Source organism: Lepisosteus platostomus, chromosome 1 (assembly GCF_059453375.1).
Source record: "Lepisosteus platostomus isolate fLepPlt1 chromosome 1, fLepPlt1.hap1, whole genome shotgun sequence".
NCBI lineage: Eukaryota > Metazoa > Chordata > Actinopteri > Semionotiformes > Lepisosteidae > Lepisosteus > Lepisosteus platostomus.
Window position 1 is genome coordinate 16,336,707 of NC_142611.1, and position 20,738 is coordinate 16,357,444.

At 37.0% G+C, this 20,738-nt stretch overlaps 1 protein-coding gene across 2 annotated transcripts in view; it reads right to left on the minus strand.

The window, feature by feature from the left end:
• Window positions 1–256: 256 nt before the first annotated feature.
• ccdc149a (coiled-coil domain containing 149a) overlaps window positions 257–20,738 on the minus strand; it is a 35,607-nt gene continuing 15,125 nt past the window's right edge. The window contains exons 7-13 of one of the 2 annotated variants that reach the window (XM_088625709.1): window positions 18,927–18,999; window positions 18,173–18,257; window positions 16,996–17,140; window positions 16,247–16,323; window positions 15,224–15,256; window positions 7,199–7,315; window positions 257–4,924 (exon numbers count right to left, since the gene is read on the minus strand). In XM_088625709.1, coding sequence (XP_088481835.1) covers window positions 4,368–4,924; window positions 7,199–7,315; window positions 15,224–15,256; window positions 16,247–16,323; window positions 16,996–17,140; window positions 18,173–18,257; window positions 18,927–18,999 — 1,087 coding nt within the window. In that variant the 3' untranslated portion in view covers window positions 257–4,367. The remainder of the gene's footprint in view (window positions 4,925–7,198; window positions 7,316–15,223; window positions 15,257–16,246; window positions 16,324–16,995; window positions 17,141–18,172; window positions 18,258–18,926; window positions 19,000–20,738) is intronic. The other variant, XM_088625719.1, reaches the window with a different exon arrangement.

The following is a 20,738-nucleotide window of genomic DNA, read 5'->3' on the forward strand; positions in this document are numbered from 1 at the left end:
GGCCCTCTATATCGGTGCCGATAATACTGCCTTCTGAACAAGGTGAGTTACTGTGAACATGTCTGGACTATACTCTTCTACTGTAGTTTTCTATTTGCAACCTAATGTATATATTCATTACTTTACTTTCTTTTCAGGCACTCAGACACAGCCTGGAGGCAATTTGTAACTTGTTTATATACTGTATGTATAAATATTCAATTTTTATTATGTTAAATAAATTAAATGATGTATTAAGAATCTCCACACTCCTTCAGACTATGCAAAGTGTGTTTATTTCTCAAATATACAGGGAATAACTCAATTACAATTACAGAATATTTGAACCAAGAAAAAAAAAATTATGTGAGAACGGTAGTGATGATGGCCTGCCTAGCCTCCACAGCAGTCTCGTATACACCCTGTGCTTTAAGTTCAGGGATTTGGACATTTCCAAACTCCATCACTTCTTCCTCGTCAACATCTTCCTCGTCATCATTAGGCAGGGGTACGCGTGCTCTAACAGCAATGTTGTGCATCACTGCACACACAACTATCACAGCGCAGAACCACTGAGGTGAAAATCTGATGCCACCCAACGACTTGTGAAGACAGCGGAAGCGCATTTTCCATAAACATATATTGCGTTCCACCTCGCTGCGTGTTCGCCGATGTGCTGCGATGTATTGTTCTTCGGCTGCCGTCTGGGGGCTAGTAACAGGTGTCAACAGGGATGCATGAAGGGGATACCCACTATCAACCAGTAGCCATCCACCACCAAACTCGTCGTTTCTTGCCTTCTGACACACTGCCGAATTGGCCCAGATGAAGGCATCGTGGGTACTCCAAGGCCACTTTGCCACAATATCCGTAAAAAGTCGTTGGTGATTGCAAATCACCTGTACATTCAATGCAGAGAACCCTTTACAGCCGGTGTAACTAGGCTCCAAGAGACTGGGAGTATGAATGGGTATCAGCGTACCATCCACTGCTCCTACAACGTGCGGGATATTGCCGATTGTGTGGAACCCGATGTTAGTTTCACACAGCGCTTCAGGGGTGCACGGAAATGTTATCCAGGTGTTTGCATGGCGTAGAAGCAGTCTGGTGACTTAATGCACACACACAGATGCCTTGCCGAGTCCTTGTGCATGCCTTGTGCATCTCCAACAGTCTACTGGAATCCTCCAGTAGTATAGTATCGCAGCGCTATGGGAGCTGCACCACAGGGGTTAAAGCGTGGTTTCGTCGGGTGTGTCTGGAAAGGTCTTCCTCCACTAGATTGAGAAGTTCCATTATTTCTGCTCTTGGCAACCTGTATCTTTCAATTATTGCCTCCTCATTGGGATGATCAGGTGGATTGACGTTTGTCCAAACCGCACAATTAATTCGCACAGCTTGACTCCGCAGTCGATGTACGCATCCTGGACCGCGTCTTTGATTTAAGGCAAGAATTCTTTGACGCGCTGCCACTGTTAAGATTCACAGTGTTTCATCAGAATATACTGCTGTTTTATGTAGTTATTGGGTTTATTGGAACTACATTTTAATTGGTCTAATTAACATCTGGGAAAATGAACTACTAAGCCTGACATGTGTCACGTGCCACAGACTTAGGATGGACTCTCAACACATACAGGACCTACAATCACATTTAAAAGCAAATAGGTAGAAGCATTACCGTCAACAATCACGACAGAACATAAAACAGTATTTGAAATTTAAATATAAATAAATATTAGGCCTATAAATCACAAAAGTCAATAACCCTCTGCTATTGTAGCCTGTACAGGCCAATGATACAAGCCACCGCTACAACCCAGTGATTTAACTTAAATAATGCACTACTGCATTTCAGCATGACAATTCTGATATAATCTAGTCAAGTATTTATTTTAGTATTCCAAATTTCTGTCTGGGGATCTCTGTCGCTAAGGTTGGCGCAAGAGGTAGCCACTTTAAGAAGCACTTAGCGATTAACAAGTGGGTCGGGGAGCATGTAGATCATGAAGGATTTAACGTGCTACTTTAGTTACAATGGATTTGGGGAAACACTCGTAAATTAACGATAGATCTTAAGATCGAGTTTACGATGTTCTTAGCGTTACAATGCTTTCAGGAAACTCACCCCTTTGCAGTTGGGCAAGAAGAAAACTGGTGAAGGATGACACTGTGAGGCCAAATTTGAAAGAAATGCTGAATCTAATGCTTGAGATGGGAGAAAATGAGCATCAGTCAACAGTATTCTGGTTTCTCCTCAAAGCTGTCCTGCATTAAAGAGTGGGTAATCCATGCCATACACCTGAATGATCCTGAAAAAATGTGGCAAAACGTATTGTGCTCAGAGGATACCAAATCAGAAAATTCTTGTCTAAATGCATAGTGTTAAGTTTGCACAGACCCAATACAGCACATATCCTATTTAAACCATGCACACAGTCAAGATTATAAGTGCCAGTATCGTGGTATGGTGATACTTCTCAGCATGGACTAGACATCTTGAAAAAAGTGTAGCAAAGTATAGGCAGATTACTACAGGAAAACCTACTCCAATCTGCTACAGACTTAAAACTGGGGCAACAAATTACCTTTCAACAGGACAATTATTCAAGCAGGCCAAATTTACCCTGGTCAAAGTCCTAACTTGAACCCTATCCAGAATCTGTGGAAAGACTTGAAAACTGTTGTCCCTAAGCAACTTCAGAGAGTTTCAGCAAATCTGCTTGGAAGCATGGTCAAAAACTGTATCATCCCAGCTTACAAAGGTAATGATATTGCGTTCATGGGTCTGAATACAATCAAGATATTTTAAATTTATTCTCTTCAGTTTGTGTTGACATTTACTGTAGGTTATTTTACAATTAGAGTATCTTGAAGGCTTCTGTTTGAGCATTTGGGAATTGAATAAAATATTACTAAAAAAAAAGTTGTGTGCATCACATTGCACATCATATCCCATGGAGAAAGTTCCCATGTGTCCCATTTGTGGAAAGGTCTGAAAACATTTGCAAGAGAGTATCTTTTTCTTATTTCTTAGACACTTATTAATTGTGTTCACCAGAACATCACCCATTCTATAAGCATTCATATTATTTGAGAAGCACGCCAATAAGTAGTATCAGCTCTCTAGTATTATGAAGCCATAAATGTATAGCATAAAAACAAAAGTTGATGTTTTGCATATAAAAATATTTATACATTTAAATATAAATTACTACATGATGGTAATTTTACGAAAAAGAGCCAGTAACCTAACCAGTTGTGGATATTTTTCAAGAGAATCACTGCTTCAATACAAACTGTATATCTTGTTTTTTTTTGATGGCACGACACACAATAAATGTAACATAATTCACATCATCAAAATAAATCTTTCAGTAGCGTCAATTTCTGCAGTCATTTTGTAATTATTAAATGTGCTCTGGTCAGCACTACACACCTCACTGTGAATAATAGGAAGGACCTTTGCCAAAATCTTCAGGAAATCACATCAAGCAAATAGCCCTTGTGCAAAGTACAAGGGTTAGTACAACTACACAAATAGTAAGGTTTACTGTGAAACATCTTTGATGTACTGGATATCCTAGATTTCTGTGAAGCCAGCGAAACATTTCACACAATTTCAACACACAGTGTGGTGTTGACATCTCAGATATTTAGGAAGCCACCTACTGTAAGCGCTACAATCGGAAAAATGTACAGGTGCAGCTGCCACAGTCAACTTGTTTAATTGTAGTGTTTTTACTTCCTGGATTGCGTTAATACTTAACACTATTTATTTTTATTCCTGAACATTCTTGGCACAACAGCTTGCATTAGCCACACAGATCACAGCAGTGCCATTTTAACCCAAATAACAAACTGTTTTCAAAAGGATGACTGACCACAACTTCCCACTTTTACAAAAAGCACATATGACTCGCTTTTGGCAAGTAATAAAGAATTAAATTTTTATGTACTGAAGAAACAAAAAAACATGTTGGGAAGAAGGGATACCCTGTGGGGGCAGGGCCAAACTATGTGATTGTTTAACAGTGGAACAGTTTACTGAACACTTGGATTTCTCACGTTTCTCTCAGGTGTTTCTGTTTACAGGATAAAGTGGTCAGCATCCCTTCAAATAAGTGAGAAAAGAAAAAGAAAACGCATCTACTGTAAGTGCTCAGTCGCTTCCTAACAGAACTTCAATCAGAGCATTCTTAATGCTGAGAGGGTGAAAACAGAACTAAATGTGCTTCCTACCAAGCAAATCGGCCTAAGGAAAACTCAAATCAAACACATTAAAAGTAAGGCAAGTTTCACTATATGGGTGCAACGTTGCATAAGTTGGGTTTTTTTCCACCCCAAGAAAAGATATGCATCTTAATCGCAAGGAAAGTGAAAAGGATCTATGCAAGACTCTCACCAAAATAGTCTTCACTAATCTCTGTCGTACTATCAAGACTTGATTCCTTTGTCAGTAAGGAGTGGTTTGCTTCAGAACTCATTGCTAGTGTTTCGATGCGGGCCTCTGCACTGCTGGAAACATCTGCGTTTGCTGCTTGGGAAAGGTGGTCTTCTAGGAGGTTCTCTTCCGCCGTGATGCCAGTTCTGGGACGCGTGAGGTCTGAGGGACCGTGCAGTGGTTCTGAAACTGTGGCGAGCTGGACTCCGGCTGCCACTGCCGACCGCTCTTCTATGGGGTTTTCCATTTCCGTGCACTCTAGCACTGCAGCAGCCAGCTCCTCAGTCATCTTCACTATCTCAGCTCCACGTCTATCTATTTCATCTGTTGTTGGCGACGGAGGCAAAGCTAGCATCCTTTCACTGGGGACCAAAGCGTCTGTACAAATACCGCCCTTACTGTTGCCCTCTGGACCTGCCTGTGGGCTCAAGAGGGTCTGTGGGCCGCCATCAGCTGTTTGTTGGTTCCTTGATGGAATTTCTCCGTTTCTTATCCTGTTGTCTAATGGGACAGGAGAAAAAGATTAATGATGAATGGTTTATAGATGAATTAAATTCCTGCTGCAATAAATCCCAATCCTAAATACTACAGGTAAATCTGACTGAGCTAACATTGTAAGACAGTGGTAGATAGTTTCATGGTAGATTTCCACCGAAAGGAGAAATGCAATGTTTTGCTGTTGAGCCTTCTTCAGGTGTGACACAGCTGAAATGCTGTGTCTCTCCTATATGTTTTTCAGTATAGAACTGACGTTGACGTAGCTCCCCGTTCAAACATCTTCTATGGGTGAACATGTTCAATGTCTTGCAAACCCACATGCATTGAGCTGGTCTCCAGTGTTGCTCTGGGGACCCAAAATATTCATGTTTTGACTGACCTGCGCAAAAAGGAAGACTTAGTGTTGAAACAATAAAAATATACTTTATAAACTACTAATAGACAAAGGAAAAGAACTATTAAAATACACAGAATAAATGCTGGTTGGAACAATGCTCTGGAATGGAAAGTGGAGCGATGTTACATTTGGGAAAAGTGAAGAGGTAATTTACAACAATGTGCATTATCTTTGCTATTGCTTTTATTTTGGTTAGCAAACAGATCATGCAGTTTTTTATAACTTTGCTTGATATCTTTTTTAATATATTTTTTTTGCATCTGAAGTTTTTTAACTGTATTTTTTTCACATCAAATATACCTCAGGGCTCTTGGTACCATTCTTTTTAGTACGAATATAGTATGTTACCACTGGATACTCTGTAGGTATGGCAACATAATTTAGTTTTATGCTAATACAGCACAGACAGAAAGAACCAACCCTGACACTAATCAAGCACAGTCTGCCTTGGGATTAGAAATGTTAGAAAATGCTCAATGTTAAAAAGTGCAAACATTTTTTTAAGGACTGAAATTACGCTTTCCTTATCAATCCCACACCTGTGTTGGAATCAGTCCAAGCACTCAGGTCAGGAATCTTGGTGTCATCACTGATCCATGTGTTGCATTTGAAGCTCATGTTTACGATGTTGTAAAGATCTCATCTTTCCATCTTTGTAATATTGTATCCTTTCTTATCTCTCCAAATCTGAAGCAGAAAATCTAATGCACATATTTGTCTTTTCCGGGCTTGATCTTGGTAATGCACTGCTTGTTTGGCAACAGCAACATGTTCCTAACAAGAAACATCATGTTCAGCAGCTTAGATCTTAACTAAAAAGAAAATGCATGAGTATATATCCCAGTTTTAGCTTCCTTGCATTGGAAAATCCAAATACAATTCAGAATACTGCGACTCACCTTTAAGGATTGAATAGTTTGGCTCCTGACTACACAAGTGAACTGTTAACTCCCTATACAGTTCATGTACATACAGTACTGTATGGAAGTCATTTATGCCCTCTGGACTCTGTCTTTAGGTTTCAAAACCAAAATACCTGGCTTTGGAATGATATTCCAACCCATATCAGATGACGAATATCAGTCAGCACTTTCAAAAGTCTTCAGACGTTTATATACTGTCTTTTAAATGTCTTTAATTTTCTATAGTAATTTATGTATACATCTCTTTTGGTTTTGTATTTAACTTATACTATTTTAAAGCATCATAGCATGAAATATAATGAACCATAGCATCAAAGGTGCTATATAAAAAGAAGATTATTATTATTACATTAATGTTTAATGTTTAGTGTTCTGCGAATGGAATATATTCCTCAAAAAGGCCCATATAAAATAAAGTATGAGTGAGCGATTCAAATATGAAAACATTAGGAATACTGATTTCAAATTCATGACTTTTAAGAGACTGCAATAATACGTTTATGGCCCAGTGAAAAGATACAAGGAAAAAAAAGAAACTACGTTATACAAGTTAAATGGGCATAAATTAGTTATGCTATTTCTCCAAAATCTCTTTTCTAATCTTGGAAGTTACTGACCCATGTTTGTGAACATTCAGTTAAAATGTTATATGCTCCATTCGGCATGTAAGACTTTCCTTGCAAAAATGTTTTGTTACAATTTAGCATGTAAAAGGTCCGTATTTATAGGCTGCTATCAAAACACGCCCCAGGTTTTGAATGTCAGCAGGCGGAATTTGCTAACATTTTCAAATGCCATGGCATTTCAAAAGAAATGGCTACTTATCCATCAGTACCAATATTGCTTTAAAGGGAAAATTTTGAGAGAGCATGCACTGCTAATTACATCCTTTCATGTCGCTTACAGAGGGCATCCTTAATGAACACTGAAGCACGTTACACACAATTACACATTCACCTTTAGGTGGCTGTGTCTTCAGCTGTGGCTGCTGTTCCATTAGTTCTAACAGAGGGGATCGGGGCCTCTGGATCCCACTCAGGGCTCGGTCATTTAGTGAAATGGTATCCCTTCCTCCTAGATGCCAAAGGTTCAGAAAAAAAGGTAAAATGTTACGGCATCAAATTACATCACCAAAAATGAACATCCCATTTCATCCTCACAAAATTAATGTCAGCACACACCAAAAGGTAAGTCTGGGATTTGCGGAAGAGAGGTTTCAAAACATGCATACCTAAGCACTGAGGCACAACACGTCATACATGAGCAATATCGAATTCGGAGGAAGTAGCAGCAGATTTTGTTTGTCATCCATCTTCATTAGTGCTGCATGCAAACATCAAGGACTGATGCCATATGTTACACACAGGGGATTGTTACCTATATAATGCAAGCATGATATAGTTGCAAAAAACATCAAAATGTGTTGCCATTACATTCAGCGGAACATTAAATAAAATATGCATATTACACGCTGAGAACTTAACATCTGGAAAACAAACAAATGTCTAAAACCGAGGAAGCATATGTGAGTTGAAAGCAACGACTGCAAAGCACAGCAAATAGCCATAAGTATTATTATCTAGACAGAAAAACCCAAACCATGAGGGTATAAATACATTACACTCAGCCCTTAAAATATGTATGCATCTACTTTTTTTTATACACCACTATTGGCAATATAAAGGATAAATGTAATTATTCAAGCATACTTAATATTGATTCTTTAATTTACTGTGCTTATTTTTTTCTTGTAGTTTTTCTCCAGAAGTTTCCTGCTGGAGAAGATCATGCAAAACTACCTCTATGAACTCTGCTGAGTGTTAATAGGAAACCATTATACAAGTAGGGGATTATAGAAAGTAAAAGCCCATGAAAAGAGCTAAAGAGTACAAGAACAGTTACAAAGCTTCAGTGATGCAACTAAATGAAGGAGAAAAAAGCAGAAAATTAGCTGAAAGACCTGGTTTACCTAAAGCACTGTGTGGGATAATACTGACAAAAAATGGAGAAGAACAACTTCAGCTAGCTCCAGATGTAGAAGACCAAGTACGGTTTCTACAAAATGTGACTTGTTGGGGTATCCCAGCAGTATCCTTGTGATACTGCAAATATTTAAACAAAAACTGAAAGAATGTGGTCAGTAGATTCATAAGAAAAAACAAACACCTGCACAAGATGAGTGCCCATGGACAAAAACCACATGTAAAAACAGATTGGAGCTTTCTATTTAAAATATTGATTAGCAAAAGAAATGCATCACTCTTACTTATCTTAGTATGGTCTAAGAAAATCACAAGAATATAGTTTTTGGAAACTGAGTTTGGTGTTATTTTTATTTATTGATCATTCATGACTGACCATGACTCACTGAAGTGTCTTTGACTGCTTCATACGGTAAGTGCTAAATCATGTCAAGTATTAGTAAGAATGTTGATTGGGCACCAATCAATGGGAGGTACAAGTGTGATGGTCTGGACAGTTGAATTTATTCACCACAAACCTTCACTTTTGATTAATGGCAAATTGACTGCATGACACTAAATTGGTCAAATGCAGGGACCTCACTTGCTACCCATCCTATAGGGTTATCCCGAGATGCACACGTTCTACAAGGACCATGCATGAGCTCATACTATGTAACAATGGCTTTCTTGGAGAACAGACCAGAATCTCACTAGAAAGTGTTTGCAATATTTAATCAAATCATAACTCACAGATATACAGTTTATATTGCTTTAACAGTGCCCACACATACTACTAACCTTTGACATTATTGAGTTTGTAGTAGTTATAAGCTTCTTTTGATGTTCAGTGAAGTTTCTTCAATCATTTTTTTTTTAGTCTGACAAAATTGATTTTTCTTACTTAGAAAGTAGCCATATTCTTCAGAAAAAGAGATTGTAAAGAAGAGTTCCTCATGACCAGAATTAAGCATGGTGCACATTTTGTGATGGCATTAGAGTGGTTTTCTCAGGCTCTGGTAATCTCTGTATTGTAGAAGGATCGACAAATGGTAAAAATATAAATTATTCACAGTCTCACATGCTGCCCAGTGCTAGAAAACTTAGTGGACAGATATTTGTATTCCAGTAGGATAACGCCCCTAAGCATACTATGTAGTCCACAAAAGAATTTCTGTACAAAAAGGAGATTACATTGATGTATTTCCCATCTGAACTCCCAGAGACTTGAATTCCACTGTGATGCGGTAGAGTGACTTGGTGACTTGAAAGCTGCTATTGTAAAGCAGAAACCAACCTATAAGCTGTAAGTGTTGAAGAAATCTTCAACCAAAATCAGCAACATACTGTATACAGGTTTCCAGGAACTGGTTTCAAAGTACAAAAAAGTATCGCTTGCTTCAGAGGAAGCAAAGGCTGTACAACACATACTGCAAGTAAATCCAAATAGTTTTGTCTAAATGTGAAAGAAATGTAAAAAAATAAAGTTATTTTTTAACCGTGTGGTGTGTACTGTAGGACTTCAAAGCTTCCTGGAATTTGATTATTTTTAAGTGAGTCAAATCCCTTTTGAACTATAATTACTGTTTGTAATTACATTTGTAATTATGTAATAATTATGTTTGTAAAAACATAAGGAAGTGTATTAAATATTTTGTGCTTCCTTTCTACTTTTGCCAAAACAGGATAGAAAAAAATGTTCCTGTATTGCTATTTGCCATATATTTCCTAACTAGCTACAGGTGATGTCCACTGCTCTTCTTTATAAGGTCATTTGAAAATATTTGGTGATATTATTCGCCCACATACTGTTAGACAGGGAAATGTACATATCATAAATGTGCGATGAATCATTTTCAGTTGCATTCACTATGAAGCTAGAGATATTGGTTCCAGACTTTTTATGCACGTTCGATAAGTCTGATTGTGTGGGCGTTTCTTTATGAAATATGCTATTAGGTATTCAACTCACAGGAGGGCTTGTTAAAATTGAACTAAGCATTAGACAAGCCTCAGCTTTCTTGAAAGCAAAATCTGAAATGTTGTGTGCTCTGCTGATCTCTGATTATGCAATAAAATCACTGCTGACCAATACTGATGACTCAGAAGGGACTTAATGATCATTAGTGAACAATGATAGCATCCATCTTTTTTTGTCAGTAGAAATAAAATCCCCCCAAAAATCAATACAAAATAAGGGTCACAACTACAACATTACGATTTATACTATATAATATCTCACTATGCATCTTCTCTACAGGAATGTTTTAAATACATGCCCATCAGATGATTTAAGTATTTTCTTGACAGATTTTACAACAAAGAAAATTGGTGATTTTCCATTTTAAACACGTGTCCTCACATAGAGTTTGAAACTAATACATTGGCAAATCCATATTAGATGGTTAAAGACCTCTTCTAACATTCATATAAAAATTGCACATCCAGTAATACAATTTGTTTGCATGCATGTGAAGGAATAAAGCTTGCCAAGAGACAAACTGTATTATCATTGCAGTGACATAAGGTTAACTCAAGGAAGGGACTCAAAGTATCAGATTATCAGTGTGCATGGAGTAAAGAAAATTTAAATGAACAAGATTTACCAGCAAACAGACAGTATCAGAGACTACAGTTACAGTGTTCAACTTAAGAACATAAGAAAGGTTACAAACAAGAGAAGGTCATCTGGCCCATTTAACCTGTCTGGTAGAGAGCAATCACCACAGGATAATACTTTGTTTGATTTCTCAGAAATTTGCCTTGAAATCACCTCAGTTTTACACACAAAGAAACGTACTAAACATACAAACAGTACAAGTAAACATTACATGACAAACAACTACCCATACAGATTCATTTCACACCTCTCCTACAGGAATCCACAGACCTACAGCAGTAAACAAGTACACTAAGTCCATAAAATTACACATGACATTTTGTGCATAATCCACTGATAACACGAGCCCACTAACCATTACTCATTTTTGTTGACTTACTTATTGATTGAGACGTTTGGCTCATTATGGGGAAAAATAATTCCTCATTGTGTTAAGTCTACTGTACATTGAAGTATTTCTAAAAGTCTGTTGAAAGGCCTGAATTGCATTCATTATGCAAAATGTGAGAGGTATCTGATGACATACTAACTTAGTCTCAACATACTTTTAATATAAGCAGTTTGAAGAACTGCTTGAAAAATCTGCTCCTGTACCTGCCTCACAATTTTAAAACATCCTCACAAGTCTGGATATCTTATCCTTTTGATACACAGAAATCGTTATTCCACACTGCATCTCACTTTGTATCACAGAGCTGAAAAAACGGACAGAATCTCACTGCTAATACTAAAATCTCAACCTGTGAAGAAACTTAATTTGCTGCTGTACTTTATTATACATAAAGTCAACATTCTGTTTTGGAAGGCACATATCATCAATATGTACAAAGTGGGGGCGGAGTGGTGGCACTGTGGCTAAGGATCTGCACCTGTGGCTGGAAGGTTGCCGGTTGAAATCCCATGGCCGGCAGAGGAATCCTACTCTGTTGGACCCCTGAGCAAGGCCCTCAACCCCAACTGCTCCAGGGGCGCCATATAGCCATATCACCCTGCAACTCACAACTGGAACCCACTGAAGCTAAGCAGGTGTGAGCCTGGTCAGTACCTGGATGGGAGACCTCCTAGGAAAAACTAAGGTTGCTGCTGGAAGAGGTGTTAGTGGGACCAGCAGGGGGCGCTCACCCTGCGGTCCATGTGGGTCCTAATGCCCCAGTATAGTGACGGGGACACTATACTGTAAACAGGCGCCGTCCTTCGGATGAGATGTAAAACCAAGGTCCTGACTTTCTTGTGTCATTAAAAATCCCAGGGCGCTTCTCAAAAAGAGAAGGGGTGTAACCATGGTGTCCTGGACAAATTTCCAATTGGCCCTTACCAATCATGGCCTCCTAATAATCCCCATCTATGAATTGGCTACATTACTCTGCTCTCCTCCCCACTGATCACACACTGATGGTGTGTGGTGAGCGTTCTGGCGCACTATGGCTGCCGTCGCATCATCCAGGTGGATGCTGCACATTGGTGGTGGTGGAGGGGAGTCCCCATTACTTGTAAAGTGCTTTGAATGGAGTGTCCAGAAAAGCGCTATATAAGTGTAAGCAATTATTATTATTATTATTATTATTATTATTATATAAGTGGCTGACCCTGCGCTCTGACCCCAAGCTTCTCTCTCCCTGTCTGTGTATCTCATGGAGAGCAAGCTGGGGCATGCAAAAAGAAATTCCTAATGCAAGAAATTGTATATGGCTAATATCTAGTATATGATCTTACATACTGTATACCCCCAGGTTTTTATAAGATGTAATGTTTATAGTGGACTCATTATAAATTACAACTTCAATTACAACAAATATACAATTTCTTGCATTAGGAATTTGTATTTTTGCATACCCCAGCCTGCTCTCCATGAGACACACAGGCACAAAGACGGGGAGAGAGAAGCTTGGGATCAGAGTGCCATGTTATCTGGCATGGTACCTGTTAAACTAGTTAAAATGGGCACAGACTACAACTTTATCTACAGGAAGGAGGTGCTGCTACTCACAGGCAACACAAGCAGTTCTGATTTCCCAAAGATTACACACAGTCTCCGAGATGATCCTTGGCAAAAAAAAAAGTAAGACTGCTGGATCAACTCTTCTAATGATATGCACAACTCTTAAGGATAGTTTCATGCACCAGATGAACATGCAGTATGTAATAAAAAGGCATATTAAAGTCATCACTTTATTTGGTCCTGAATTTTTCTGGACTTTAAAATAACAGCAAGTCAGGCTTTTCTGAGCCCCATCTGTCCTGAAGTCAAACAGGCTCAGTACATCTACTTGCCTTCATTAGGCTTTCAGTCTTGTTTTCGTAATATAACATCTCTTTCAGAGAGTAATGGCATTACAAAGCCCAGATGTTGCGACCGAACAACATCAACCCCACGAGGAAAAAAAGTTAACAGATCCATGTTTTTGTATGAGTATGTCTGGAATTGCATGTTCGTGAAGCAAAATTTGGTCTACATTTTCATTTCTTTAAATCAACCATTCAGCTCAAGAAGAACAATCTCCAAATAAACATCCCCCAAAAAACAGTCCGTTCTGTCCTTTCTGTGCATGCTGAGTGGGAGAAATGCTGACAAGCTGTTGTCAATTAAATCTGCTGTAGGTAACTTTAACTGCAGCTCACTAAGGCTCACTCAACTGGGACTTAAATCAAGTTTTGTTAAGTTGGCACATGTTTTTTTTATACTTCCACTTGATTTAGAGCTCCGATCCTCTGGTCTTTTTTTTTTCCTTTGTCCATCTTAAGTTCAATCTACTCTATAGTTTCACTTTCATCAGGCGACTACACTTTCTACATCGTCTACAAATTTCTTAAGAACAGCACATTCCATAAATGTGTTTGTAATGTGGGCAATCATTTTCCGTAATGGATGCTTGTCAGTTTTATAAAAGAGAATGAAGGCTTATGACGGCCAGGCTTCACCGCACAGAAATTCTGGAGCCTCTCCCCATTTCTCTTAAGCAAAGTGGACACAGCAGCCTCTAGTGGCCAAGTATAGTATGACACGTTTCTGCAAACCCTGCAGAGAAAAATCTGTTTACAAAAAACAGGATTTATTTAATACACTGTACAAAGAATATATGAGGCATTTTTAACTTAGCTAAATTAGCTTAGTTCAGATCTATGATTTCTATTTGCAACTGATATTCAACACTTTTTCTGGATGACTGCACAAAGATATTGTGGTAAAAAAAAAACAATGGTGTCTTATAAATATGGAATTACAACTTGAACAGATAGTCCAAGAACATCTGCCTGAGCTATTACTGCCTCCAAAAAGAAAAAGAAAATAAAATTCTACAGGTATCGATTTAAGCACTGACAACATACACTGCATATCTTTATAAGATTACTGAGAACAGGAGGTATTAACATCAAAGACCATTGTTGTTATAATGAAAATGTCTCCCCAGGCACATTAGCTAGGCATTGATCCAGAGGCACAGTTTATCATTTCAATGATATGTAGCTTGTAAGATAGCATTATGACTTTAAAAATTAAAAATGTTGGAGGCTTTTAATGAAGTTCTGAAAATGATCTTATTTAAATTCTTATTTAAAAATGAATATCATATCTAGAAAGATGGATTTTGAGTTTTTTATTTCATTAAGATTTGCAGATTTTTTAAAGGATTACAAATTTTATTTTTTTTCTTTCTAAAGAGCTATAAAATTTTGGGATTTTCTTGAGGCACTGACGCACAAATAAGGAAAGTGGAAATATACATATTTTCACATATTTCTTTCCAGTCCCAATGTTCTGGCCTGTATTTTTATAACCCAAAATATTTCAGACAAATACTTAAAAGAGCAAAACTTCCAAAGGGAAAACATCATGGACAGGTGTTTGTCCTATATAGAGCAAAGAACATCTTGAAAAGGAAAACAAATCTCTGTAAGCATTTTTTCTTGAAGCAAAATGAACTAATAATAACAAGCATACAGAGAAAATGAGGTTATTATTGAGCCAAAAGATGAAGCCCAAGAAAGAATCCTTACAGCCAAGAAGAAAGGAAATATTTTCACACGGAAACATGCTGAAGATAAAGGGTTCTAAATCCAAAACACTTAGGTTAAATTCCTGTTGCTTCCCATGGCCCTCAATATTTTAGTTTATTCTAAAATTATAACTCCCTTTTTATCATTTTAGATGAATACCACTTTTCAGAGATGCTTGAGTTCTACCACACAAACAATAGCACACTGATTAGATTAATGGTGTTATAAATTAAACAGAGAAATACAGACAAAATGCTAAATGACTGAACACATTCAGAAATTAAAGACAGAAACACAAAACACAAGGGACAAGCAAGTTCCTTTAAGCTTAAGTCTTTCTTGAGGGTGGGAGCTATACTGGCAGATAAAATGGATGTAATAAATATTACTGTAGTAAAAACATACTCCCTAATCCCAGAGACACATTGTAGGTCAGGCCTTCGGTGAGCAGCAGGGAGAAAAAGAAATTTAGTTACTTCGTAGTTAAGGTCATACACTTCTTTGGGTTTTCTGAAGTGGTCAAATTCTGCTACAAATTCACAAATAAACAGCGTTTTAAATATTTTTTTTAAAGTACTGTGCAAAAGTGGGTGATATTAAAAGAGAATACCTCACTTTTTATTAATACTGTGTGGCACCATAGCTTCTACAATAATATACTTTACAACTGTCATGAACAATCTAGGATATAAGATTAGAAAGTGGAGATCTACCTTATGTCTTTCTGACTATCTTTTGTTCCATATTAACATTGTAAGACAGTACTATTTAACCTCAATCAGATTTCATTTAGGACATTGTAGTGGCCATTTAAGCACTCCCATAACACCAAATTCAACTCTTCTATCGAAATACATTTCCAAATATCTTTTTGCTAAGTCCAAAGTAAAACTCTAAAATACAGTATACTACAGATCTGGATAGTACTGTATACATATATATATATAAACTGTATATAGAGTATTATTAATAAAAAGGTCATGTAAACACAGACTGCAAGTATTTCTGGGCGCTGGGTGTTTGTTGAGAAATTTTCACTAACATTTTCAAACCACAGCTGAGTTGATGCTGAGAGGGGGAATATTGACAGTGTCTTCTGAATTGTGCACACGCTCAGAATTAAAAGTTAAATATTAAGCCATGCATGAAGAAAAACACAAAACATCAATACATTTAAACATTAAAGGAGATTGCTCACACTCCCCCATACATTCATATTATAACACCTTATTTTGATTCACAACGCTGTACTGTTCTAGCAATGCTTTATAGAGTATATAATCTAAAGGAGTTGTCTCTCTTTTGTATGAGTACTGCTCTCTGCTGCTCTATTGTTGAGAAAACAGGCTGAAGCTGTTTGAAGCTATGTTACAGACTTTGAGACAATAGTGAAGGAAGTACAAATGTGCACTGTAATCAGTAGCTCACCTGGAAGACTCCACAAACCAGACACTTCTAATGTTTTCAGCTTTTTCTCAAGTTCTGCAACGCGGTTTCCCAGAATCCTATAAAAAACCAAGGAAAAATAAAACTTCTTGGGTGTTTATTCCTTTACTTTCTTAAATGAATATTGTAATTTATATCATGCATGTCACCTGAACGTTTCCAATTATCAAGTATTGTATCCAAGTGGTACAAAAGCACCACTTCAGAATATTTAATTATTCTTACATTATTTTTGGTTAAGGTTTATTTTATAAGACTCATACTACAATGCATTTGCAATATAATGAAGAAAAAAGAGAATTTACAATTAAAATAAAATAAAAAAATCAAGTAAAATCTGATAAGTAAAATTTTCCAGTGAAAGGAGAACACACCTTTTTGAAGACAGCCGATTTTCAGAATTTTAGTGAAATAGCCTCTCAAAGTTAGCGCAAAAAAAGTTAAGAGTGCCTCTGTTGATGAACTGTTAATCAAATGGATAATCATTTTCTGTTTCTGCCCTCTTCCAGCAAAGCCCTGAGAACTCACTGAGACCACAAATTCCACATGGACACAAGATGGAAGAGAGCACAATGGCACACTACAGGCCATGATTGAATATAAGGTGTTGGACCTAAAACCTAAGCAGTAGAATACACAATAAACCAATGTAGTTTTTATAAAGACTAAAAAGAACTGATAGCAGAAAAAGTGACAAGTGGGAAAAAAAGAGATTCATAGTTTTTTCATACTTGTTGGTTTGACGTTGGTGCTGTATAACCATGTTTTTCTCATGAATAGTCTCGAGCAATGCAGTTGCCAGTGACTTCAGGTCCGATATAGACTGTGGGGTGGCTGGCAAGCTGCATCCGTTGTCTTCCGATAACAACTCCTGAACTGAAAGATTTCACAAAGTCACAAGAATGAATATAGCCATTTCAGAAAGTGAAAGCAATTAATACAAAAGAACAACCTGGATTCTTCCTGGATTCAATAGGGAGTGCTCAAAATGACATACAGTACTGGTATTTCCAAAAGAATGAGTAATTAAGTGATAATGGCCTTTTCTTTTTCTATCTAGCTTAAGCGTCAGGTCTGGTGTTGTTCAGCCACAGCTGCAATTTGGGGCAGTCATTCGAGTTCTTTTGTTCAGAACATTATTTTTTTTTGTTAGGGAAATCCACATTGTACTAGAGAATGCTTTCAAATCAGTTTCAACAACAAAGGAATTAAATGTGCAAAACACCTAATATGCTCTTGTACTGAGCCATTTTTTAAAACAGTGGTTTAAAATTGTATGACTTTTCAACCAGCCATGCCATGCATCATCTGAGTCCTGCTTTTTCCTGGTGAGGGCCCCAGGAACTCAGAGACTGTCCTACATGTACAGAGCACAAGGCAGGACAACACTTTGGATGGGACACCAGTCCATCACCTGTTACAGTACATGTCATACACAAAGGGACAATTAAGAGGCACCCATTAACCTAGTCAAAATGTCTCTGGAAGGAAGAAACTAAAATTCCTGGAAAAAAGCCATATGGGTGGTATAAGATCATGTTAATGCCATATGGAAAGCCATCACTTGAAGTCTGCACTGAACTCAATATACTGCCACGGCTGGATTTTGTACACAGTTGCTAATTAACTGCTGGCTAAAATTATAGGTGCTACCCTGTTCCTGTCTCCAAGAGCTGTGATGTCATTTGTTAATGTCATTGTCTATGTCAATGTTATGTAATCTGTTATATAATTTGTCATGTGAAGAAAACTTACAAGTAAACATTTCATTGTGCTCAAGTACATATGACAACGAACTTGAACTTCAGATTGGAATCAACATCAGGACCTAAGGGCTATGAGGAAGCAGTAGTAACTACTCTGTCTTACATTCACCCTCTCTTTTTAATTATGCGTGGCAAACCCTACCTTGTTTAGCAGAGAGAACTCCAGTGAGGGCACTGCTATTTGATTTGCTGTTCATTTTGGAATTCTTTCTTCTCTCAAGTGCACTCTGCAACGTTAAATAGGAATTTCATTCAGACAGTCAGCAGTATTAAGCTACTTCAAGTGTTACAGTTGTATTAACATTTGAGAAATACTGTATAATGTTGCCTAAGGAACCTGCAAGTAAGTAAAAAAGTAAGGATTCTGCTTCACTTGTAAGTTTGGCATTTTTCAGTTTCTCCATTATACTGTATGAATTTATTTCTCTAATAAAGACAAAAGAAGGAATTATATCAACTGGTTAATGATATACTGTAGTTCAGACCCATCCTTAGAGGGCAGGCACAAAGTAGGACCCAGAACAGGATATACAGTAATTCCTTCATGGACCTCACACTCATACAGTACACACAAAGGTACATTTAAAAATGCCAATTAACTATTATTCTCCTCAACATTCTATTGATCAGCAATTCTAGGTTATCTAAAAGGATTATTCCTCTTAATGTGTAATCTTATTGGTTTATCCACATTCTTTGTTTTCCCCAAACAAATTAAAATAGAGTCACAGATATAATTTTTAGATGAACAGCATGGATAAAAAACAGTGATCACCACTCTGTCCTATATTTCCATATCATCCTGACATGCATACAGAAAACAAAAACACAAATACTGGAGACAAGTCAATAATGCAGTGAAACTGTGAAAATAGTATTTTACAGAATCATTTTACCTTGTACTTCATAACATTAGTTTTAAGCAAGTTGACCTCTTCTTGGAGTTGTTTAAATCTTTCATGTAGATATCTGAAAGAAAAGCAAACCCACTGTAGGTACGTTTATTATATTAACTAATTTTTAAATATTCTTCCTTCCTGCACAACAGGCAAATATTAGGGTTATAACCACACTGTGAAGGAATGCGTTCAGTTTATGATGGTCAAAATGGGAAAATATATGGACCCAGAATAGAATGCATGGTAACAATTTATGTACAGTATTTTCTGCTTGACACACAAACATTTATTTAGTTGTAAGATTAAGCAAATTTAAGGAGGCGGTACCCCAAATTCTGTAATAAATCAATAAAGAAAAAATAATGAGAAAGAGGCACTTAATAAAATAAAGAGAGTAGAATCTAACTAAAGAGAGATACAATTAATTATAAACAAAAAAAAACAGGAAATTCAAGATGTACATAAAATAATGCTGCTCCATTATATAAAACCTTACAAAACTTTTGTTTGCATGACACAGGCTGAGTAATGAATCAAGAAAATAGTTCATATTAAAAAGTATTAGCCAAGACAAGGCAAAGCTATTACACAAACTGGGAACATGTCAGATAAACAAATAGCTAGGACCTGATGCTATTCTACAAATTGCGGTGAAACAAACTATATATAGATATATTATCTATAAGCAATTAGCAAAAGTTTTCCATCAGTTTCTCAAGACAATGGTAATACCCCTGGAAATTATGAATGTACTGCCCATCCAATAAAATTGCCACAAAGCTGAAAACTTTAATTACAACTAAACAAGAAACAGCAGTAATAAATACAAAATATGTCATATGGTACATTAGATATGTAGAAGGCTTTTTAATAAAGCTTTAAAAAACTAATTTTAAAATGTCATGTGGTTTGCAGTAAAGAAAGTCAGACAGAGAAGCTAATTTCATAGCCACTGTGCACAAGCTTTGGTATTTTTCTGCATCCACAAGTTGCCACAAATGTGCAGCAGACTGACGTGACTTCAATTGGATTTTATTTTGAAGAGTGACAATTTCCATCTCCAGGGTCACAGAACAGATTTGACCGTATACCCATCTGCTCAGAAATGCCAATAAAATATCCACCTCCATGAAGGAGTTTGAAATGAACAACACACAGGGCTCAGGCTGTAAAAAATATAGTGAAACTGGTCTCAAAATCCTCACCAAGCCAGATTTTGTAATCTCTGATTTTACCATCTGCAAACAACATCTTGTGCTTTTTCAAATAATGAGCTACTCTAAATGATGCTACATGGTCATTTCCTAATTTGCTCAGTAAACAAAAATTTCTGCCTTTGCAATGCAATTTTTACCATGTTCCCCTTTTCAGACCACAGACCACCTAATGGGAAAACTAATTTTAAGTTCTTAAGAACCATCCTATTCGACAGATATACAGTAGACACACACTTGTTTTTGATAAACAACCTTTACTCCCCAATGACAATAGGTCTTTTGTTTTTCTATGATGTACCTGCCTCAGTGTTCACGATGATTCAAATGGCTGAAAAGAACAATAACTGGAATTTTGTTTACTCTTAACAGATGGCATTTATCATTTTATAATTCCTACAATGCAGCTGAACTTTCATTTTGTTTAATATTTGCCTGGACCATTTCTGTCTGTTACTTATCAACCAGTCAAAGATAAAAGAGATGAAATAATGTCAAATCAAATAATAAGAGTGAGATTAGTTCATGACAAGCTATGGTGGAAATAATTATACAGTATAATGTGGTTTATGTAGTACCAACAGTTTTTTTCAGA